At 39.9% G+C, this 24,884-nt stretch overlaps 1 protein-coding gene across 2 annotated transcripts; it reads left to right on the top strand.

Annotated features, from left to right (window-relative positions):
- Positions 1-1,435: 1,435 nt before the first annotated feature.
- On the top strand, positions 1,436-24,269 carry Ifi206 (interferon activated gene 206). Of its 2 annotated transcripts, none has more exons than NM_001372437.1 (8): positions 1,436-1,767; positions 3,782-3,833; positions 5,862-6,146; positions 7,119-7,225; positions 10,698-12,383; positions 18,702-19,118; positions 21,191-21,379; positions 23,962-24,269. In NM_001372437.1, the coding sequence occupies exons 3-8, from the start codon at positions 5,882-5,884 to the stop codon at positions 24,061-24,063; spliced, it is 2,766 nt and encodes a 921-aa protein (NP_001359366.1). In that variant the 5' UTR covers positions 1,436-1,767; positions 3,782-3,833; positions 5,862-5,881; the 3' UTR covers positions 24,064-24,269. The 2 variants fall into 2 exon arrangements, with proteins under 2 accessions (NP_001359366.1, NP_001359365.1); NM_001372436.1 differs by lacking the exon at positions 1,436-1,767 and adding an exon at positions 1,817-2,002.
- Positions 24,270-24,884: the final 615 nt, after the last annotated feature.

The following is a 24,884-nucleotide window of genomic DNA, read 5'->3' as shown; positions in this document are numbered from 1 at the left end:
TGATGTGGGGTTAGTGAAGATTATTTCAAAATCTTTAGGTTGCTGATCTGTCTTATCAACTATGTTCTTTGCTTTACAACCTTGCCAGTTTCATGATGTCCCATTTATCAATCCTTGATCTTAGAGCATGAACCATTAGAGTTCTGTTTAGGAAATTTCCCCCTGTGCCAATGAGTTCAAGGCTCTTTCCCATTATCTCTTCCATTAGATTCAGTGTATCTGATTTTATTTTGAGGTCCTTGATCTAATTAGACTTGAGCTTTGTGCAAGGTGATAAATATGGGTCTATTTTCATTCTTCAACATACAGACAGCCAGTTAGACTAACACCCTTTTTTGAAATGCTTTCTTTTTTCCATTGTATAGTTTTGGCTTGTCAAGATCAAGTGATGGGAAGTGTGTGGTTTTATTTCTGGGTCTTCATTTCTATTCCATTGATCAACATGTCTGTCTCTGTACCAATACCATGCAAGTTGAATCACTATTGCTCTGTAGGAAAGCTTGAGGTCAGGGATGGTGATTTCCCCCAACTGTTCTGCTATCAAAGGCAGAGACATCCAAAAGTTGCCCAAGACTAGCAGTTGGAAAGCATTTTAACTCCCATCATTTTCATCCAGGTGACTGGTTACCTAGCTATGGCATTATCCTCTTTTGCAGACCAGCTGGCAGGCTCTCATACCATTATCTGCTACTTGATACCATTTGTTCCATGTTTCAGGATTACATCAATCCTTAATCCTTGAATTCTCCATGCCAGAAAAGTGCAGCAGGACAAGCATTATTTCAGTCCATAATCTCAATCAAAGCTCGAGGTTTCCCACTGACTCCCAGGCCCCAGGTTTCCCTGTGCTTACCAGTGAATAATGTAGAGACACTGAGGAAGCATTAACTTCACCATTGAAGGAGGACAGCTTAGTTCTATAATCAAGAGGGAGGTGGATAATGCCAAATGCCTTTCTAGCTATTTGAGGTTGCAGCTTGGAGTTGTGTGTTTGTAACATTATGCTGTGGCAAGTCTAGGTCTTGGGAGCTACTAATGGATGCATAGATGCTACAGGAATGACTTAAACCAGGAGTTGTTTCATCTCAGATTTTCCTTGAAACTCATTCACATGCAGCTGGCAACTGACACAGCAAAGATCTCCTGACACTGAGTCTGAGCAGAAAAGAAAGAAGAGACTGGGTGACTTGGCTTTTTTTGGTCTAAGTTTTCACCTTCATTCAAAGGAATGAAGGTTCCTAGGGATCCTTTTGCAAGCCTGTAGGACATGAGGATTATAAATCTAAATCTTGTACCTATGAAGATTTGCAAGAAACATCCTGAGTGTAACTAGCTCTCTTTGACTTTTTTGGTAATTGTTTACAGGAAGGAAACTCTTGAGTTTCTGTCTCTGAGGAAATCGAAAGCTATGAACCTTGTCCACTCCCCACAAAGTAGCACAGGATGAGAAACCCAGTTCCCCTCAGTCTGAGCAGCTGAGCAGTGACTCTACCCAGTGTCAGCTTTCCATCTCTCTCTGAAAACACTTCATTGTCTCAGAATTTCAGGAGATTACAAAATCCTCTGGTTCTCTTTCTGAGAGATTTACTGTTTACTCTTCATACACACACTCACACACAGACTCACACACACACACACACACACTCTCTCTCTCTCTCTCTCTCTCTCTCTCTCTCTCTCTCTCTCTCACTCACTCACTCACTTGCTCACTCACTCACTGCTTCCTGCCCTGCAAAACTGGATACCACTGAAGAATTTTCTGAAGAGGTGAGTCCTCCCCCTGCTTTCTCTGTGAATGCACACGACTACAGGTGAAATCCTTGTCGATCTTTAGGTTGAGAGAGAAGGAAGCCAAGCTGGTGGCTGCTACACTGAGCAGTGAATCTGCACTATCTGGATTCAGGTCCTTGGCTCATAATGATGCTAGGCATCCTGATTCCTCCACCAGTAAGACTGACCCAAAAAGGGGCATATTTCAGATTATAAAATACACGTTTTTTAGGTAAGTCTGGATAAGTGAATAAGAAGAGTGCTTTAGTTTTCTTGGCTGGAGAATGCTTAGAACCTGGTGGTTGTAGTGAGTGGCTGGGCAACAGACAAGTTTGTGACAGGAAAAATTGCCATGAAGCAATAATACTGAAAAAATGCATCTAGCCCTCAGGCTGCATTATCTATTATTGCAACCATACACAACCTGGGCACCAATGGGCATATGTAGTCAAAGATATCCCAGATTCATTATGATTGCAAACCTGTGGTTTTATTGACTTAAGAAGCACATTAAATGGTCTTCATTCACTTGTGCATCAAGTGAATAAAGTAATATTGTAGACATTGTTAGTCTGTATCATCCTGAAAGTTAATTGCTTTGGGTTTTTGTCTTTTTAGTTTTCTTTGATTTTGTTTTCTGGTGGTAAGACTTAGAAAAGAGTTGGAGGTTCATCGGAACTAGATGTATACTTCATACTTTTAGACTCTTCTGCAGTCCCTCTGTGCACTATGGTTGATCTATCACTTATTAGGTGTATTAATTATGCTGCCCAGACTTTCTAAAATTTTACAAAAGTTATGACCCTGTTCATTTAGAAATTAAGATAAATACTCCTAAATCATGCATTAAATTTTGGTTTTTTAAGTTATTACTGGACAATTCTATTATTAAAACACTTTTCTATTTCTAGGAGGTAAACTATTGTCATTCTTTTGGTTTTCTGAGAAGAATTTTATATTTTTGGTTCTAATTAAGACAATGCTAATATAAAAAAATCTGTTCTTATTAGTTTCTATAAAAAGGATTTATTTTATAATTTCCATGAATGCATGCCTTAATGGAAACATTTAGCTGCACATATTAAAGAAAATTTGACAAAGGATGTTAATTAACCAATTATATGTTAGTTCCTGTAGGGTAGGTTGAGGACACATTTTTCTGGATTTTACTATGACTACTTCTTTTATGGGACATCTGCATTTCTTTTCTTGCCTTCTCTTTATGACTCAAGTGGCTAACAAGTGATGACAACATTACTGAGCTTATGTTGTTTCCTCCTTCAGTGGTCCTGTTGATGTCCTTACTGTCTCTCCTCTCTCTGAGGAGAGTTTCACTCCTGAGGCAGAGACTCACCCAGTTTTCACCTTGCTTAGGTTTTACTCTGAGGAGCTCTCAACTGCACACACTATTTTCTTACCACACTTCCCAGAGCTCTTCCTGGTGCGTTAGCTCATCTGAACCTGCCGAGGCACTGATGCCAGAGAGTACTGTTGAGGCTTTCTTCTCTGAGTGTGAATTGGTCTACATTCAGACACTCATTCTCAGTGTTTGTTTTATGTAGGGTAAGTTAAGGGTACCTCTTTGCACCATTGGGGATGACTATACTTTGATATCTAGGATTTGCTAACTGAAGATGGGTTTTAATGTAAATACCTGAAACACTATACTACTGAATATTGTTGAGATTGGGATCATTATTGCAACATTTAAAAAAATATTATTTTAGCAGAAAAGAATGAACATTTACATGTAAGCAGATTATATCAAAAATGTCAAGGTCTCCTGTCATTTCACATCAGTCTATATTTTGGCATAAGCTTATTGTCAAAAATCATAAAATAAATACAACCTTCAAAATTTTGAAACTCCTCCAGTTTGTAGTATCTTAGGCCATTGTAATATAAAATCATCCCACTATTTTGCTGAAATCTGATTGCTCTAGAGAGTATGGTCTTTCATATGATCTGATCTTCTTTAGTATCACCATCAATGTTCTATTTCTCTTTGTAGACTTGCCTTTCGTCTTCTGAACCGTGTCTGCCAGACAATGCTGTTGTAAAAGGTTAGTAATCTGAGAACATTTAGCACTCTGATTAGAATATTACACACACAAACACACACACATGCACACACACACTCACACACATACACACACTCACACACACAGATTCAGAGAGAGATAGACAGAGACAGAGACAGAGAGACAGACACAGACAGATGGATAAAATACCCCATAACTAAAATGACTTAAACTTTAAGCAACTATCAAATTTATTCCATCCTTGAGAGTTATTAAGGATGTTTAGAAACTCCTAATCATGTGTAGAAAAGGAACGTTGGTCTAGTGGGAGAATTTTAGGAATTTCCAGAAGGTAAAGTCTCAGTTGATTCTTAAAGGTCATCATAGATGGCAGACAGAGAAAGCAATGGAAGAATGGTGATGAAAAGGACACCATCTACTTCACAGAGCATGCCAAGGGAATGGGTGCTGTGCATTCTGAAGTGTGTCATATCACAAATATAAAAGAACCGTATGTAAAAGAAGCAGATTATCCAAGGACTTCCGAAGTATTTTAAGGATTAATAAAATTTTATTTAAAAAACTTGTCAGCTATTAGCTTATTTTAGCAGCATTTAAACACAGCCTATTCAGAGAAAACTGCACTATGAGCAAGGAAAACCCATTTTAAAAAGTCAAGTCTAAAAGGAGAAAAAGCAAGTAGCTATAGAAATAATACCCTCCAGTGAATGCTGCCACCTGGCACTAGAAAGTACTTAGCAAAATGACAATACCAAGGACACAGAAAGCAAGGTCTAACACCTGGTGAGACAGGATGCTAATGGAAGCTGCTTAACAAAGAACCAAGTGGACTAGAGTCAATGCCTGGGCCAGGTTCATCCTGTTGTAGTCAACACCCATTCCTATAAACTGAGAGAACACACAGACCATTTATAGATAAGCCATTTGAGTATGGGCAAGTCAGGAAGTAACAGGGGGATATCTAGAGGCAGGTTCTAGTAACAAATAAAGACACTTCAACTAACCTGAACTCCTGAGAGCTCCCAGGGGCTGAGCCACCAACCAAAGAGCATAAGCAGGCTGTCCCCAGGCCCCTGTCACATATGTAGCAGAGGGCTGGCACTTCTGGCCTCACTGGGAGAGGATGTGCCTGATCCTACAAAGACTTGATGCACCAGGATGAGGGAACATTGGGGAGGGAGGATGTCAGGAGGAACTCTCTGAGGGCAAACCAGGTGGTATCCCGACCTGCAGGACCTAGCTATTCGTGGGGTCCAGGGGGACCAATCCTGAAAAAGAAAAGGGCGAGAAAAGGGAGGGAGACCAAGCAAAGAGTTGTCAAGGTCTATTTAATGGAGGCTGGGAGCCTGATTATAAGCACACAGTGAGAGGAAACAGGGAGGGGTGAGGGGGAATAATCAAAGCACAGAGAGAGGGACAGATATCTGAGGCAGATGCTGAGTGCAGGCTTCAAAAATCTTGTGGCTTATCTTGGAATGCTGGCTCTGTCTAAAAAGTCCCAGGTCAAGATAAGAAGGAGGGGGTGGCTCGACTCCCATCAAAGGGTCAATTGGATCTCAGGTTAGGAGTTGTTGAAGGTCTGGTTTCCCACAGCTTGGTCTCTCACAAGGTGGGAGAAAAACAAGTGGGATATGAATAAATAGATAAAACAATAAACAATTGTTAAAAGAGAAAAAAAAAGAATGGGAAGAAGAACCAAGTTCCAGGATCAATATACAATGGAAAAAAAGGACCTGGGATTTCAACCTTCACAGCCCATACTCTATACACTGTAACAAACGGTGATTTCCATGCTTTCCCATAACCACCTTCAGCGACCTCACTCATCCATCATCATCATCAGGGAAGAGTTCCTTAGACTGATTTACTAACCAAGCGGTTCTGCACTCATTTTTTCCCACAGTGGCACAGTTAGTAAGCGATGCTCCATTTTTTCTCATGCACAGGTATAGACAACACTATGTCAAGGGCTGTTTGCTACCTAGATATGCTCTGTATTTTAAATGGTCTCTTATGTGTGTAATTCAGTCTACTGTTATTCTCTTGTAGTCTTATCCATAACTTGAGAGATGGTGAATTACTACAAGCAAATTGTTCTTCTGTCTGGATTAGAATATATGAATGACTATAACTTTAGAGCACTTAAGTCCTTACTGAACCATGACCTAAAACTGACTAAGAACATGCAAGATGATTATGACAGAATTAAGATTGCTGACTTAATGGAAGAAAAGTTCCCAGAGGATGCTGGATTGAGCAAACTGATAGAAGTATGCGAAGATATTCCAGAACTTGCAGATCATGTTGATATACTTAGAAAAAAGAAGGAGAAAGGTAAGAGAGAAGCAGTCTGGATGCCCACTTTTTCTCTACCATCCCTAAACTTGCCAGCTCCTTGCAGTGATCATAGCTGATAAGTCTTCCCAGTGTATACATGAGGACCTATAAAATGGCACCACTTTAAATGTTGGAAGCTTAGGGAACTCCTTTCCTACAAAGAACTGTAATGGGTTTATAGGTAGATGTCATTGGGGTGGGAAAAGGAAAGAAAACAACACAAAAATAGAAGCTGTTTGGAAAAACAGTGGCTTCCAATACGGTGAAAAGAGTAAAAAGTTACAAAGAAAAAACTTAATACCACATTTACAATTTCCCACAATTCCAAATTAAGAAACACCATCATTAGTATGTCTTCCAGCAAAGTGTGAGACGACATTGAATTAGAATTCTGAATCTAAGAGATGTTCCTTTTATAAAGTTACTGGGTTCAAAATAAATGGAAACAAAGGTAGGTATACTGCCTCACGTAGTGATCTTAGCACTCAGCAGGCTTGGGCAGAGAGATCTCCAGTTTAAGGCTAGCCTGGGGTTCATGGTGAGATCCTGTCTCAAGAAAATCAAAAGGAGCCAAAAAGGTAAGCAATGGAAGCCCACTGTTAAGCCTCTGTTACATGCCAGGACTGCTTCCATCTTCTTCCTCTGTTTCTCTAATTTTGGGTGACCTATAAAATATAATCTGTCATATTGTCATGCAAATCTTACATTCTTAAAAGCAAACTATAGGATAAAAAGGCTGAGATGGGGCTTGGCTGGGATGCATAAAAGTCCCCAAGAGGGATGAGGGTCATGCCACTTGTACCTGAGAAGAGCAAGGAAACCCAGGAGCATTTCCTGTGTCTGTATTGTTGGTGGCAGGGACAGGAAATGTACTGAGACATAAGCAGGAGGCAAATGCATAAAATGGACTTCAGGCCTCTTACAACAGGAGAGCTTCATATATTAATTGTCTTTTCTTTATTTCATCAGTTAAAAATAAAACCAAAATAAAATCTGAATCCAGCCCTCCTCCACTTACCTCCAGCCTGATGGAAGCTTGGGAAGTAGAACCAGCTATGGTGACAGCTTCATCAGAGGTACACTGTCTAAGATCTCACTGAAAAAGCATCCACTAAGCTTGTTCTCTCTGGACTTTCCTCTGAGTACTTAGTCTACGCCCCTCATGTGTGCCAAGGACCTAGTTGAATCAAAATGAAGGGTGAACATATTCACAATTTCTGGTCGCTCATTTTGTTTTAAAACTGAATAACCTATGTTTACTTCATTATAATATAATTTTCTGCAACAAATATATAAAATCATTACTAGCTTTGTGAGTGTGTGTGTGTGTGATTTACATACATGTGTGTGCATGTTATCACTGATGTCATAGGAGAACTTCAAATACTCTGCTTAACCACTCTCTGCCTTACTCCTTTAAGATACAGTCTCTCCCTGAACCTGGAGCTGTGCTGGTAGGCAGCAAGCCTCAGAGACCATCCCGTCTATGCTTTTCACTGTGCTGGGGTCACATACAGAAAGCTCAGATTTTATGAGAATGCTGGGATCCGATCATAGGTCCTCATGTATGTGCAGCAAATACTCTTCTCCCATAAGTCACCTCTCAAATCCCTCATTATTGCTTTTGAGAACATTTGCAAAAGTAGCATTCATTTTAAGGACATGACCTTGCAAAGCCTACTAAAGGACATTGAACTCCTTTTTGAGAGCATTCTTCTTTTTGAGAACATTTGCAAAAGTATCAGTCAGTTTAAGGATATGGCCTTTCACGGCCTGAAAAAGGACATTAAAGTCAACTTGTACTTTCTAAATGTAGGCGTTCTCCCACCAAGCACATGTGCATAGAGTAGTGATGTGCATGAAGTGTTTCTGTTCCTGGACAAGAGGATCCTATGCTCTTGTCTGGTCAAAGTGCAGTTCCCAAGGAATTAATAGACTCAGAATCCACTAACATGGAATTATTTATCTTGGGATTAAAATAATTGTTCTGTATACAATTTTAAAACACATGACAAGAACTGAGGATAAAACCCCATAGTGGAACCTAACTTGGCACACAAAAGACCCCAAGTTCAACCTCTAATAGACAAAAGAGAAGATGAGCCACTAGAAGTAGAAAATGTCTGCATTTTTTCCTTTAAAAGGGGGGAAATAAACTACAAACCCCTGAAGCCTGCACAATTCCATCATATGACTAAATCAACTATCACATTATCAAATGCTTCTATGAAGACCTCAGTGAGAAGCTTTTGTTCTTTACAGGTATATGTTATTAAGAAACAATTTATGGTCTTAACAGGCTACATATACTTATTTCATTTCACCAGGACTATCACATGATTTGATCATTTAAAACACTTTACCTTTACATACATTTAAAAGAGTTATGATTGGGCTTCCTTTATACTTGGCAAGTGTTCTACCTACCAGGTGAGCTACAATTTGATTGACAGAAATATTAACTCTATTCATTCTAGATACTCCAGACTTCTTCACAATGATAAAAATCTTGAAGCAGCTTATCATCCAATCTCCCACTAACTTATTTATTTAATGTAGCCATTCGTTCTTTTATAGTGTACATTGTGAAACCCTGAAAATCACTTATAAATGTTTACTTTATTGAATCCTATCATACCAGGAATCTCTATATGACCAATGTTTTGTCATTTTAATTATTACAGTTGCTTTACTTCGAATATAAAATCAATGTGCACATCTAATTATCTGTCTTTATAAGTAATGATAATATAATTAAAACATACCTAAGCCTGAAGAAAAGGACATAAATAATCAGTTTTGTTTGGATGACATCAACTAATTTACTTCTTTTTTCTTTGTTTTTGTTTGTTTGAGCAAAGACTTTTTAATGACTATATTTTACAATTACACTGGCAAATCATGCATTGGATGTGATTCTGGGCAGCAAATCTGCACAGTCCTTTGCAACTGGACCTGTGAAAGCAAAGCCCTTCATCTCTCCTATTGTTTACTATGCCTACTACATTATCTTCAGAATAAACAAAACCCTGTCTTTTCACTGGTATGGATTTCTTTGTCAAATTACCATTGCTGGATGCATCTATTTCTTTCTTCTGTTTCTCAGAAGACTTACATACTGAAGGATCGAAAGCAGCAAAGAAAACAGTGATAATTAACATGGCAGTTAAAGTTTTTACATGATCTCATTTTTATTACTTTTTACTTTTAAAGCTAAGTTTAAAATATTTTAAGTATTATGCCTCCTGTAAGTTTAAATAAATATATTAAAAGGTCCTAAACATGTGTATTACCTTATGTACACATACTTCTTATATGTGTGTTTATAGTCTTATAGTAGTTTCATTTAACCAAATATAAAAGGTCCTTATATTTAAAGGAACTTTGTTGCAGAAAATTATTTAAAAAAAAAAAATCCATGCTACCACCAGCAAGGCACCAGTGGTGGGCAGGCCGGCCTTTTCTCAGCCTGACTGACTCTCTGACTCAGAGCCCCGAAATCTCTCCATCAATTTCCCATGGTGGATCACTGCCATGCAAGCGCCATGCTTCCAAATTCCCGTGGCTGGCTGGGGTGCCCTGCCACCATTCCTTTCTCTGGAACCCAGCTGAGTAGCCAAGTGAAGGAAAACTGCTCACAATCTTAGTTTAGAATAAGCAGGTAACACAATCGCTGTGCTCAGCAACTAGCATCTTAATTTGTAAGCTATTCTAAGTTATAAATCCTCCAATAATAGATCCGGGCGAATCTGCCACCTGAACCAGGGTCTCAGCTACCTACATTTTGTCCTCCATGCTCTCTCAGGTCCAAAAGCAAGAATTTTTCTCTTGCCCTCCCTCTTTCTCTCTCCCACTGGGAAGTCCTACCTACTCACTCATTGACTGTCTCCTTGAAATCTTTATTCATTAGGGGAAGGTTCTGCCACAGACCTGAACCTAAGCAGATATTAAAATGAGTTCTGCCTAGCAAGTACTATGCAAATACTGTATCAACTGAGTTCCATCTGATCCCCCCAAAATTTAACTCTGTGGTCCATTATCTCAGGGAACCTGGTGCACAGTTCTTATCAGATCACCTGAAAGGAGAGTGACGGGGGGGGGGATTGGGGGGGATTCTTGTGTCCTAAAAAAGCAGACACTTTGTGGTTCCTTTGGGAAGATAAGGGGAGGAAAAACCCACAAATGGGAGCCAGTTTTGCTTGTATGGCTTGTTTCCCATCCAGTAACTCTGAGTCGAATAATACCAGGTTCCCTTTTCTTCATTTTATAAGATATGCAGAGTCAGTATTCTGAGCCAGACCAGTGAAATTCAGTGCCCAGGTTTCTAAGAGACATTCTGATTGGAAAGGAAGGGGCTAGGTTTAGGAAGTACTTACATGCACTCTAAAGATGCCTCATGCAGCCCAGATGGGGTAGGGTAGTTATGTCGGGGACGCTGGCAGAGCAGAAGTAGTTTTGAAGGGGAAAAAGACAAAGATGTGTTTGATCTGATTTTTTGAAAACTGCTTATTAAGATACAAAGAATTTTTCAAAACTATTTCCTTTCAGGAAAGCAAAGATACTATCCCTGAATCACCTGATACCATGACAACACAGTTTTTGGAGGAAAAGCCTAAGTTTCCATTACTTTCAACAACCAGCACAAGCCAGGCTGAGGGTGAACCCCTGACTCCTCAGAGATTTCCAACAACAGCCTCCAGCAGTCTCCAGACACCCCTGGAGCCTCCAGAAATATCGTCCACCATATTGGCAACATCTCAGGGTTCTTCAGTACCATATTCCACCTGTGACAAATCTTCTCGGGTGCCTCCAGTGACAGCCTCCAGCAGCACTCAGACCATCCAGACATGTCTGGCAACCTCAACACTTCCTTGTAGTCACCAAGCTACTCTGAAGTCTCCAAAAACAGAGCCCAGCAGTGTCCAGGCCACTCAGATGACTCAAGCAATAAAGGCAAGTGGTCATAATTGTCCTCAGGTGCCTGCAGCACCAGTATCCAGCAGTTTCATTAAACCTCAGGTGACCCCAGCAATGTTACTCAGCGGTGTCCAAGCTCCTTTGATGCCTCAAGCAACAGTGCCCAGCTGTGCCCAGACCTTTGAAATGAACCCAGCAACAATGACCAATGGTTGTAATAGTCCTCAGATGTCTGCAGCAACAGTACACAGCAGTTACAGTAACCCTCGGGTGACTCCAGTAACAGTGGCCAGCAGTGGCCAGAGCTTTCGACTGACCCCATCAAGATGGTCCAGTGGTTTTAATAGTCCTCATGTTTCTGCAGCAACAATATCCAGCAGTTATAGTAAGCCTCATGTGACTCTAGCAATAGTGCCCCACAATGCCCAAACCTTGCAACAGACCCCAGCAGCAATGACCAGTGGTTGTAACAGTCCTCAGATGTCTGCAGCAACAATATCCAGCAGTTATAATAACCCTCAGGTAACTCCAGCAACAGTGCCAAGAAGTGCCCAGTCCCTTTTGATTCCTCAAGTAGCAGTGCCCAGCAGTGCCTTTCAAATGATCTTTCAAATGACCCCAGCAGCAATGGCCCATGGCTGTAATAGTCCTCAGATCTCTGCAGCAACAGTACACAGCAGTTACAGTAACCCTCGGGTGACTCCAGCAACAGTGGCCAGCAGTGGCCAGAGCTTTCAACTGACCCCATCAAGATGGTCCAGTGGTTTTAATAGTCCTCATGTTTCTGCAGCAACAATATCCCACAGTTATAGTAAGCCTCATGTGACTCTAGCAATAGTGCCCCACAATGCCCAAACCTTGCGACAGACCCCAGCAGCAATGACCAGTGGTTGTAACAGTCCTCAGATGTCTGCAGCAACAATATCCAGCAGTTATAATAACCCTCAGGTAACTCCAGCAACAGTGCCAAGAAGTGCCCAGTCCCTTTTGATTCCTCAAGTAGCAGTGCCCAGCAGTGCCTTTCAAATGATCTTTCAAATGACCCCAGCAGCAATGGCCAATGGCTGTAACAGTCCTCAGATCTCTGCAGCAACAGTACACAGCAATTACAGTAACCCTCGGGTGACTCCAGCAACAGTGGCCAGCAGTGACCAGAGCTATCGACTGACCCCATCAAGATGGTCCAGTGGTTTTAATAGTCCTCATGTTTCTGCAGCAACAATACCCAGCAGTTACCAAAATTCCCCTCAGGTGTCTTCTGCAACAATGCGCAGGAGTTTTCCTGCCATGTCCCTGTCTCCAGCAACACCACCCAAGGTAATGATTTCCTATTCTCATGATATAAACCGACAAAATTAACATAATCTTGGAAGAAGTTCCCATTAACCCTCTATAATGTATGCTGTCTTGTTGAAATAAGTCACTATCATTTTAAACATATGATTTGAGGTCCTTCCTAAATTCATTTTACACTCCTCTTATTCTCTGCTGCATTACAAAATCCTACATTTCATTGAACACCTAAACACCCTTGTTCTTTAAGGGACAAAATTAAACATTTATTTAGTTTTACTTTTTTGTTATTTTGGCTTTCATCTTTATTTATTTGTTTGTTTGTTTATTTATTTTACCATTGGTGTGGTACTTCAGTGGAAAATGGGATATAGAAATATAAAATGTATTCTCAATGATTTCCTTTTTTAAAATCTAATTTTATTTGTAATTCATTTTTACACTCCATATTCTACTCCCTGCCCCTCCTTATCTACCCTCTGACTGCTCCACATCTACACCTCCTCCCCACCCCACCCAGTCTCAATGTGGATGCCCCCTACCTCCCATCCTACCTGACTTCTAAACTCCCTGGGGCCTCCAGTCTCTTGAGGGTTAGGTACATCATCTCTGAATGAACACAGACCTGGAAGTCCTCTACTGTGTGTGTGTTGTTGGCCTCATATCAGCTGGTGTATGCTGTCTGTGTGGTGGTCCAGTGTTTGAAAGATCTCGGAGATGCAGATTAATTTAGATTGCTGGTTCTCCTACAGGATCGCCCTTCTCCTCAGCTTCTTTCAGCCTTCCCTAATTCAGTAACATGCTTCTGTTCATTGGTTGGGTAAAAATATCTGAATCTGATTCTTTCAGCTGCTTGTTGGGTATTTCAGAGGACAGTCATGATAGATCCCTTTTTGTAAGTGCTCAGTAGTAATGGCAGGCCTTGGGATCTCCCCTTGAGCTGGATCCCACTTTGGGCCTGTTGCTGGACCTTCTTTTCCACAGGCTCCTCTGCATTTCCATCCCTGCAATTCTTTCAGGCAGAAACAATTACGGGTCAGAGGTGTGACTGTGGGATGGCAACACCAACCCTCACTTGATATCTTTTCTTCCTGCTGGAGGTGGGCTCTGTAAGTTCCCTCTCCCTACTGTGCAGCATTTCATCTAAGGTCCCTCCCTTTGAGGAGTCTATCACCTCCCAGGTCTCTGGTGCATTCTGGGGGGTTTGCTCAACCTCCTATTTTCTGAGGTTGCCTGTTTACATTTTTCTGCAGGCCCACTGGGCTTTAGTCCTTTTCCCTCACCCAATACCATATCAGGTTCCCCTCTCACCCCTAATGCCCCACACACACACCTCCTGCACTTTCCCTCCCAAGTCCCCCCCCCCCACTTGTGATTGCTTTCTTCTCTCTCCCAAGTGGAACTGAGATGTCCTCACTTGGGCACTTCAGCTTGTTGAGTCTTTTGAATTCTGCGGACTGTATCTTAGATATTCTGTAGGGGATTATTCTTTCTTTTCTTTTCTTTTTCTTTCTTTCTTTCTTTCTTTCTTTCTTTCCTTCTTTCTTTCTTTTTTTTTTTTTTTTGGCTAATACGTATTAGTGAGGCTAATATTCATGTATTAGTGAGTACATACCATGCATGTCCTTTTGGGTCTGAGTTACCTCACTCAGGATGATATTTTCTAGGTCCATCTATTTGCCTGCAAAACTCAGGATGTCCTCATTCTTAATAGCTGAGTAGTATTCCATTGTGTAAACGAACCACATTTTCTGTATCCATTCTTCTGTCATGGGACATCTAATTTGTTTCCAGCTTCTGACTATCACAAATAAGGCCACTATGAACATAGTGGAACATTTGCCCCTGTGGCATGGTGGGACATCTTTTGGGTATATTCCCAAGAGTGGTATACCTTGGTCTTCAGGTAGATCTATTTCCAACTTTCTGAGGAACCTCCAGATTGATTTCCAGAGTGGTTGTACCAGTTTGCAATCCCACCAGCAAAGGAGGAGTGTCCCTCTTTCTCCACATCCTCTCCAACATGTGTTGTCACCTAGGATTTTGATCTTAGCCATTCTGACTGATGTCAGGTGGAATCTCAGGGTCATTTTGATTTGCATTTCTCTGATCACTAAAGACTTTGAACTTTTCTTTATGTGTTTCTCAGCCATTTGAGATTTCTCAGTTGTAAAATCTTGGTTTAGTTCTATACTCCAATTTTTGATTGGGTTGTTTGGTTTTTTTGGTGATTAACTTCTTGAGTTCTTTATATATTTTGTATATTAGCCCTCTATCAGATATGTGGTTAGTGAAGTTTTTTCCCAATCTGTAGGTTGCCGGTTTGTCTTACTGACTATGTCCTTTGCCTTACAGAACCTTTCCAGTTTCATGAGGTCCCATTTATCAATTCTTGATCTTAGAGCATGAACCATTGGAGTTCTGTTTAGGAAACTGCCCCCTGTGCCAATGGGTTTGAGGCTCTTCCCACTTCCTTTTCTATTAGATTCAATGTATCTGGTTTTATGTTGAGGTCCTAGATCCACTTGGACTTGAGCTTTGTACAAGATGACATATATAGGTCTGTTTTTATTCTTCTACATACAGACAGCCAGTTATACCAGCACCATTTATTGAAGACACTTTCTTTATTCCATTGTATATTTTTTTACTTCCTTGTCAAAAATCAAGTGACCATGAGTATGTGGTTTCATTTCTGGGTCTTCAATTGTATTCCATTAGTCAACATATCTGTCTCTGTACCAATACCATGCAGTTTTTACCACAATTGCTCTATAGTAAAGCTTGAGGTCAGGGTTGGTGATCCCTCCAGCCATTCTTTCATTATTAAGAATTGTTTTCCCTAGTCTGGGTTTTTTGCTTTTCCAGGCGAATTTGAGAATTGCTCTTTCCATGTCTTTGAAGAATTGTGTTGGGATTTTGATGGGGTTTGCATTGAATCTGTAGATTGTCTTTGGTAAGATGGTTAGTTTTACTATGTTAATTCTGCCAATCCACAAGCATGGGAGCGCTCTCCATTTTCTGAGATCTTCTTCAATTTCTTTCTTGAGAAACTTGAAGTTATTGTCATACAGGTCTTTTACTTGTTAGTTAGAATTATCCCAAGATATTTTATACTACTTGTGGCTATTGTGAAGGGAATTGCTTCCCTAATTTCTTTCTCAGGCTGTTTATCCTTTGTATACAGGAAGTTTACTGATTTATTTGAGTTAATTTTATATCCAACCACTTTGCTGAAGTTGTTTATCAGCTGGAGAAGTTCTCAGGTAGAATTTTTGGGATTGCTTATGTATGCTATCATATCACTTGCAAATAGTGATACCTTGATTTCTTTTTTACCAATATGTATCCCATTGATCTCTTTCTGTTGTCTTATTGTTCTAGCTAACACTTCAAGTACTATATTGAATAGATATGGGGAGAGTGGGAATCCTTGTCTTGTCTCCGATTTCAGTGGGATTGCTTCAAGTATGTCTTCATTTAATTTGATATTGGCTGTTGGTTTGCATTAAATTGCTTTTATTATGTTTAGGTATGGGCCTTGAATTCATGATCTCTCCAGTACTTTTAACATGAAGGGATGTTGTATTTTGTCAAATGCTTTTTCAGCATCTAAGGAGATGATCATGTTACTTTTTTCTTTGAGTTTGTTTATATAGTGGATTATGTTAATGGATTTCTGTATATTGAACCATCCCTGCATCCCTGGGATGAAACCTACTTGATCATGGTGAATGATGGTTTTGCTCTTCGATTTGGTTTGCAAGAATTTTATTGAGTATTTTTGCATCGATATTCACAAGCGAGATTGGTCTGAAGTTTTCTTTTATGGTTGTGTCCTTGTGTGGTTTATGTATTAGTGTAATTGTGGCTTCATAGAAAGAGTTAGGTAGTATTCCTTCTGTTTCTATTTTATGGAATACTTTGAGGAAAATTGGTATCAGGTCTTCTTTGAAATTCTGGTAGAATTCTGCACTAAATCCAACTGGCCCAAGGCTTCTTTTGGTTGAGAGGTTTTTAATGACTTCTTCTATTTCCTTGTGTGATAAAGGCCTATTTAGGTAGTTTTGTCTTTTGTTACATATTTGCAGAATATCTATTACATACCAGATTTGTGTCACGGTTCGCATAATTTTCTGCAGTGTATGTTTTTAAATTTTACTTATGTGTGCCTGGGGGATGGTTCAGTGGGTGAAAGTACTTGCCTCAAAAGTCTTACAACATGAATTGGGGTCACCAAAACCTATGCAAACACTGTACACCGAACATCCTTGTGTATAATCCCAGTGTGCCCCAAAGCAGAGACTAGAGACACTGAAAGAAGGATCTGCAGAACATCATAGGACAGCTTGTTAGGCATACACAGTGGAGAACTAGAGAAACCCTATCTCAGACAAAGTAGAAGGTGAGAGCTAACATTTAATGTTGTCCTGTGATCACAGAGAGACACACACATATACATACAGAGAGAGAGAAAGGAGAGAGAAGGAGAGAGAGAGGAGAGAGAGAGAGAGCATACAGAGACAGACAAACACAGAGACAAACAGACACAGAGAAAGAGAATGAGAGAGAGAGAGAGAGAATATACAAGGACAGACAAACACAGAGACAGACAGACAGACAGACAGACAGACACACACACACACACATTCCTAAAGAAGTATATAACATCTACTCCTGAATTTCTATGCACATTTTGGTAGGTGTTCTTAGCACTATTCTGGGGTACTTCTTAAGTCACATTAGAAATATACTTCCTAAGATTAGAAAACATTAGACTACATTGACAAAAAGTCACAGTTAAGCCCTTGCCATTAACAGGTTTCCAAATCAGGCCACAGCAAGTGCTGTTGGATTATAGCTACCTCCCTACATTGGTCTCTAGGATTCCTGGGATTGCCACCATTCTTATCCATTTCAAAGTATGCCCCTGAATCCAGATGCAGAGTAGCTAGATGTAATGGCACAAACCTATAATTTCAAAAAAAAAAAAAAGGCTGGTAGACTGCTGTGAGTTCAAGGCCAAACAGCCTGATCTGTATAGCAAGTTCAGAGCCATCCAGGAATACATATTGAGACCTTGTTTCAAAGAGAAAGAGAAAGAGCTGGGAAAAGAAGGAAAAAAAAGAAAAGAGAAGAGAAGAGAAGAGAAGAGAAGAGAAGAGAAGAGAAGAGAAGAGAAGAGAAGAGAAGAGAAGAGAAGAGAAGAGAAGAGAAGAGAAGAGAGAGAGAAAAGAAGGAAGGAGGGAAGAAAGAGAAAGAAAGAAAAAGAGAGAGAGAGGAAGAGAGAAAGAAAGGAAGAGGAAGGGAAAGAAGGAAGGAAGGAAGGAAGGAAGGAAGGAAGGAAGGAAGGAAGGAAGGAAGGAAGACAGACAGAGAGAGAGAGAGAAAGAAAGAAAGAAAGAAAGAAAGAAAGAAAGAAAGAAAGGAAGGAAGGAAGGAAGGAAGGAAGGAAGGAAGGAAGGAAGGAAGGAAGGAAGGAAGGAAGGAAGGAGGTTGGGCTGGCTAGATGGCTCAGCAGGTAAGAGCACTGACTGCTCTTCCACAGATCCTGAGTTCAAATCTCAGCAAGCATATGGTGGCTAGATGGCTCAGCGGGTAAGAGCATTGACTGCTCTTCCACAGGTCCTGAGTTCAAATCTCAGCAAGCATATGGTGGCTCACAACCACCCGTAATGAGATCTGACACCCTCTTCTGGTACATTTGAAGACAGCTGCAGTGTATTTATGCATTATAATAATAATAAATAAATCTTGAAAGAGAGAAAGAGAAAGGGAGGAGGAGGAGGAGGGAAGAGGGAAGGAGGGAGGGGAGGGCTATACAGTCTGTGGAGTACTGTGAGGACAGACAGGTGGTTAAATAACCCTTTCTAATCCAAATCCAGGATTCTTCTCGGGGCAGATCATATACAAGTGGAAGAACTTCTCATTTGAATTATTCAAATCAGCAGAGCCCTTGGGATGTTGCTTCCAGTGGCTGCCTAAGTGATTTAAAAGACGACAGTGCTGATTTTGTGTGTTTGTGTGTGTGAAATGATTTGTAATCTAAGTTTAAAAAATGTGCTATTGTGCTCATTAGACTTGTGGTGAAGCTTACAGGGAGACAATTTGTCTACAATTCACAAGGCCTCAAGTGTATGGACAAATAGCTCCAAAGTATTAATGAAACTTATTTACTTACTGTAATTACAACATGCCGGAATTACTGCCCAGACCTTCATTCATTTCACATCACTTATGTCAGCATATTAAGCATTGCTTAGATTTCTCCACTCTGCCTAATAGTGCTATTCTTTAGTTTGTTTTAACTGTGCCTGGCTTTCCTATGTGAATTCTATGCAGAAACCAAGACTGAAGAAAGTACCTAAACAACCTTCTGAAGAAAATGGTCACCAGCAAGGTTTCAAACAAGTGATGGTGTTAAAAGTCACAGAGCCATTCACATATGACATTAGAAAAGACAAAAGAATGTTCCATGCCACCGTGGCTACGGAAACTGAATTCTTCAGAGTGAAGGTGTTTGACATAGCCCTCGAGGAAAAGTTCATCCCCAGGAAAGTCATTGTCATCTCAGATTATATCGGCTACAATGGGTTTCTAGAGATATACACAGCCTCCTGCGTATCAGAGGTGAACGACAGCAATGTGATGAATATCCCAACTTCCCTGAGACAAAAAGCCAACGCAACACCTAAAATTAGTACTCTTTGTACACAAAGAGCAGGAACATTTGTGAATGGAACATTTACAGTATATGAGGTAAGCTGTTAAATTATTTTGTAAAATTTCATTTGCAACCCCAGATTTCAAGTCTTAGCTTGGCAGCTGGAATATGGTCAGTTTGTTGCACACAAGAAAACAAGGCTTCCCTGATCAGGAAACAGAAAGTGGAGTTTCCCATTTTAAGGTGTGGAATGGTTGTTTCTCATTCTTTTAAAGGTATAACCTTGAAAATCTTTTAGAAAGAGACTCTACATAAAACCTGGCAAAACCTGCCATTTACTGTGATGATCCATTCATACTATTTTGTATCAATATACAATGCCATTTGTTTGCATTCTTCCCAGCCCTTATCAGTAGCAATTTAATTATCAATACTGGTAGGAGTCTTTGAACAGATTCTTTTTCCTTGGACCTTTATCTAGAGCTTGTTTCTCAATCAATAGAAACCATCCCTATGGGAGATGTCACATGTACTTTACAAGTGGAGCACAGGTGGTTAATAGCCTTGTGATCTCTGAGCTATCTGTAGGGCTAGGCCACACCTGAATCCCCCAGACTTTTAAGTTTCTTTCAGTCAGTCTCTGTAAGTCTTACCTTGAGCATTGTTTTTCAGCCACTAGAATTCATCTTCATGGAGTAGGTTATATATACCTGGTAAAGAGTACATTTCTTTTACACATAGGATTCAGTTAATTATCATCCGGAAACTTTTCCCCCCAAAATTGTACTGTAATTAAATATGCCTAAAATAAACTGCCTGGTGTCAGAATCTAGGAGTTTGAAACAGTATCAGCTTCTGAGAAGAGCTGCACCAAATTCCCTTTCTGCCTCCTGTGGATTGACAGGCTGCTAGCCCATTGCTTGTAGAATGGGCTAGCAGCCTCCACATTTGCTAGTTCAATCCATTTACTTGAAATTTTCATTTTTCTTTATGGCTAAATAGTATTCTGTTTTATATAGGCATCATATTTTCATTATCCATTCATCAGCTGAAGAACATTTAGATTGTCATCGTCTCTGAGCTATTGTAAATAAATCAGTAATGAATATGGCTGAACAGGTGTTTATGGAGTAGAGTGTCATTTCTTTGGGGCATAGGGAAGATTCATTTTATCTTTTGGTGTATTCTCCACACTGATAACTAGAGGGCAATGTCATTGGCAATGTCATCCACCATGAACTTGGGATCCCCTTCCTCACAGTCACATCAGGGTTTGCTGTCCAGTGTTTTCATGATCTTAACCATTCTGACTTGGTTTAGATTTATCAAGTGATTGTTGAGCAAGAAAGCTCTACTTGAAATCGTAAGAGAAGCAAGTATAACAGCCTAGAGAAATACAGGGTTTTGTGTTTAATCGCATGTTAAGGCAGAGGATACAAATGTAGAGTGGATTGAGGAATTCTTAGACTTGAGGTGTATCTTTCAGTAACAATTCCCCTGAAAACATCATGCTTAAAAGACCCAACCATTGTTTAAAGTATAGTCGTAAATTCTGTTGTACATATTGACCAGTAGAGTCCTGCTGTTTCTGTGTAGTATGTTATCCATGGTGTTTCTGTGTAGTATGTTTCAGTGACTATGTAAGAACACCTGAACAAAGTAAGCCAAATAAATACAAGTGAGGAAAGTAGAATTGGGTGGTGCAGATTTAATGTTTGTAGTACTTGGAATAGAGTAAATACATATAAGCATAGAGAAAACACCATCTAGTTAATGAAGACTTGAACAGTATTAGACTTCCAGTGAGCCACAAGTCACCCTTCTCAGTTCTAGTGGCATTGTCTAAGACACCCACAATGCATTCAGCTTTATTCTGATTTTCCTCTACTTGGACTCCTGAAGAACTCTCATCTCTACCTGTGTGGTACAAGGAAAGGTTTTCTAGAATAATCCATCAGATAAAGACCTTAAATAAGAAAATCTTGATAGACATTTCTTAAGACAGGATTTATGAACCAAAATGCCTGAAGCTGCCTTCTTTCCATAATTCTAAACCTAGGACTGCATTTGCTATATCAGAGACAGGCTAACACTATTTATATCTCTTAGATGTCTCAAGCCCTGGCACATTCCTCAAAAGATGAGTGTTTTTGTTTTTGTTTTTCAGAAAACAGTGAGGAGTGAATTCATTTACTATGGAATAGAAGATAGAACGGGGAGGATGGAAGTGGTGGTCTACGGACAATTTACCAAACTGTACTGTGAGCCTGGGGATAAGCTTAGCCTCTTCTGCTTTGAACTGAGCTCCAGTTTGGATATGTGGCAGCTGAGATCTGTGAGGCACAGTTATATGCAGGTGTGTTCTCTAAGGCATCATAGTATTTCCTAACAACCACATTTAGTACTCTGGTAAGATCTGGCTATAACAGAAAGGAAATTAAATTTTAAGCATTAATAATTGAACATTTTCTTATCATAGTTTTAAGAATAGGGCTGTTTTTCTTTGTTTTTTTTTGTTCTTTTTGCTTTTGTTTTGTTTTGTTTAAAAATAATTTTTCCATAGAATATATATATATATATATATATATATATATATATATATATATATATATATATATATAGGGTTTTTTATACAGGGTTTTTCTGTGTAGTCCTGGCTGTCCTGGAACTCACTATGTAGACCAGGCTGGCCTCAAACTTAGAAATCCGCCTGCTTCTACCTCCCAAGTGTTGGGATTAAAGGCGTGCACCACCACTGCCCAGCCTAGAATATATTCTTATCACAGTTTCTCCTCCTGTATCACCTCCCAGATCCTCCCACCTACCCATCTATCCAACTCTACCCTTCCTTTATCTCTCTATATTTAGGAAACAAACAGGCAAAACAAAATAACCAGAATAAAACAAAAAAAGAAGCCTGTGTGTGTGTGTGTGTGTGTGTGTGTGTGTGTGTGTGTGTGTGTATGCGCACACACCCCATAGAAACAAGAGATCAGAAACCATAGTGTACAAGCAAAAAAACAGTATGGTTAAAAAAAAAAAGTCCAAAGCATTATGTAACAATAACAGCAACAAAAATATGCAAAAATGACCCTTGAATTAATTTTCATTCAGCCATCTACTTTTAAGTGTGGTTTGTACATCCAATGAAACCCCATTGGAGAAAATTAATTTTTCCTTTGCAAGCAGTTGTCTACCAGAAACAGTTTCCTGGTTAGAGATGGGTGCTTATACCCACTTTCCCCTCACAGTGTTGGATTTGTGTATGCCCTGGGCATTCTTCTTCACTCTCTGTTGTGAGTTTGTATGTGTGTTGTTTCCGCTATGTTTCCTTGGTGTCTTCCATACATCTGCCCTTGTCCACATAGTTCCCTGAGTTCTGAGGGAAGGGGTTGGATGAAGATATCCCATTTAAAACTGAATGTTGCAAGGTTTCTTACAATCTGCATATTGTCTAAATTTGGGTCTCTCTGTTAGTTTCTGTTAACATTTTGTCTAATCTCTGCTCCACAGTTACCTGGCAATAGTCAGGTATACCTGACTCATTATAAAAAGGGGCTGCTAGCCCTCTTCTCACTATCTTTCACTTGTTCTTGCCTTCCTACTCCCACTTTGTCCCCTTGTCCCTTCCGCCCTCTTTCCACATTCCCTTACCCCTTCTCTCTCCATGTGCTCATGGCCAGCCTCTACTTTTCTACTCCTCTTCTTTTCTCTCTCTCTCTCTCTCTCTCTCTCTCTCTCTCTCTCTCTCTCTCTCTCTCTCTCTCTCTCTCTCTCTCTCCACACTACCCTCTCAACTCCCCTCCCTATCCCCTGAATAAACTCTATTCTATACTATACCATCCTGTGGTTTGTCCCTCAGAGCAAAGGGATTCCTCAGGCTGGGCCTGTGGAGGCACACCCATCCCCCATACCTGACTACACCTCCACCAAACATATCCCCTCTCTCTTTATCTTTTTTATAAACATATCAATTTCCACCTACTGGCAGAGGGAGCTTTTCTGGTGATGACTGAGTGAAATACAGATCTACAGATATAGCAGAAGGTCATTAAGAGTCATTCAGTTGCTACATTCTTTAATGGAAAAAGAGTATTTGGTTTTACCCAGCTTTCTGGCTTATATAGTAAATGGAATAAATCATGGCAAAAAGAAGATATTTGAAAAGACTCTTAAACTATTATTCCCTAAGTCAAATAATAAAATTGATGTATTTATCAAAACAGAGAAATTATAAGAATTTGGGTCTGATGTGTTTAAAACTCTGGCTCTGATACTTTTAAATTGACTGAATACCTGAAGCTCAAGGGTTTCTGTGAAATAATGTTCATCACAGATGCCCATGGACAGAACTTACAACATATAGCATATGATTCACAGGATGCTTTAAGAAATCAGAGCACAAGGTACCATGCTACACGTTCTTGTCACACACTGAGATTTACTCTACACTACCAAAGACTAATACTAATGCATAGACAAAATGTAGGTGCTGACGTATTCAGTCACATAGAAATGCTTCCAGATCTCCAGTATTCTCAGGACCATATGCCACATATTCTGAATCCCCACCCCCACCCTCACCCCCATCCCCAACCCCATCCCCATCCCCCAGCGGCTGCATCAGAGATGCCTCCTATTCTATCATTTTGACCATCTGTGCAATGATATACTACTCAACTCTTGTCTTTGACACTGCAGTTTTCCCATCCCTACTATTGCTCCATGATATCTCCTGCTCTTCTTCCTGTGACCAGGCCTAGTAGGTATAAGGAGCTCATTTTATGCTCTCAAAAAGTGGGAGTGAAGCTAATTCCAAGGACAGAGACTCAGTAAAGGACTTAGCTAAGGATAAGAAAGGGAGATGAAAATATGGGTAAACAAAAGTGTGGCAAACTATGTCTCAACTGACCTGACTGTATCCTTTTCTTCTTCAAGGTCATCCAGGCTAGGAAGAGAGACTATGAACTTCCCAATGTTCATGCAATTATTGAAACAGCTCAAAGCTCACTCTCATGGATCCCTGAACAACAATGGTAATGATGCTGTGCTGAGAAGCTGCAAGTGCAGAAGAAAAAACAATGTGTATATGGCATATAGTGAAAAAACACATGTAAAATCCAGCTCTTGATCCTAGGAAATAATATTCCTTTAATTATTTCCTTATGCATTTTAGATTCCTTATATTCCATATTTCCATCTTATGTCTCAAAATATGAAAGAAAGATATAAACATTTTATCTAAATGGGTGCTTCCCCAGGAGTCTCTTTTATTCACTTATAAGTCATAAAATAGTCTGTGCTTTATAGATCAGGATGAAACACATAAAGCTCAAGAAATATGCTAGATTGTACTATGGGTGTGAGAGGGAAGAACAAAGCCCTTTTCTTGATGGGCCAGACTGTGTTCCAATCCAGTTAAGGAAGGTAAGATATGGAGTCCAGTATCCATTGCAGTTATCAAGATATATAGTTCAGGGAGGTTTCATTGGCTGAGAAAAAAAGGGGGTCAGGGGATGCCTTTTCAAAGATCATCCCTGGACAGGGTGTGAATGATTATTTTACCAAATGAGGGTTCTCTGGTGGTTTCAAGAAGTCCCTAATCTGCTGGAACATTTAGCCATGGGATGTGGGTCATCTTAGTCCATTCATTTATTCACAACCCATGATTCCTCAGGAATTCTCCAAATGCAAACCCTGGATTTCACTTTTATGTGTCTAGAGTTACTGGAAGGTATTCCAGGTAAACACTTATATGACACAGATATTGAAGGTAATTAGCTTGCAAAGATCTTTGTATCCGGGAAACTACAACTATACTGATCCTGGAAATTTTCACCATATTCTGCTTTTGATAAAGA

Source organism: Mus musculus, chromosome 1 (assembly GCF_000001635.26).
Source record: "Mus musculus strain C57BL/6J chromosome 1, GRCm38.p6 C57BL/6J".
Taxonomy (NCBI): domain Eukaryota; kingdom Metazoa; phylum Chordata; class Mammalia; order Rodentia; family Muridae; genus Mus; species Mus musculus.
Note: the sequence above shows the minus strand (reverse complement) of the source record. Positions and strands in the feature narration are given on the sequence as shown.

Bases quoted from the DNA above. Each gene is read 5' to 3' on its own strand.
- Ifi206 (NM_001372437.1), top strand. From the start codon at position 5,882: ATGGTGAATTACTACAAGCAAATTGTTCTTCTGTCTGGATTAGAATAT. The intron at 6,147-7,118 runs GTAAGAGAGAAG...TTATTTCATCAG, and splicing joins TAGAAAAAAGAAGGAGAAAG to TTAAAAATAAAACCAAAATA. The intron at 12,384-18,701 runs GTAATGATTTCC...AATTCTATGCAG, and splicing joins CTCCAGCAACACCACCCAAG to AAACCAAGACTGAAGAAAGT.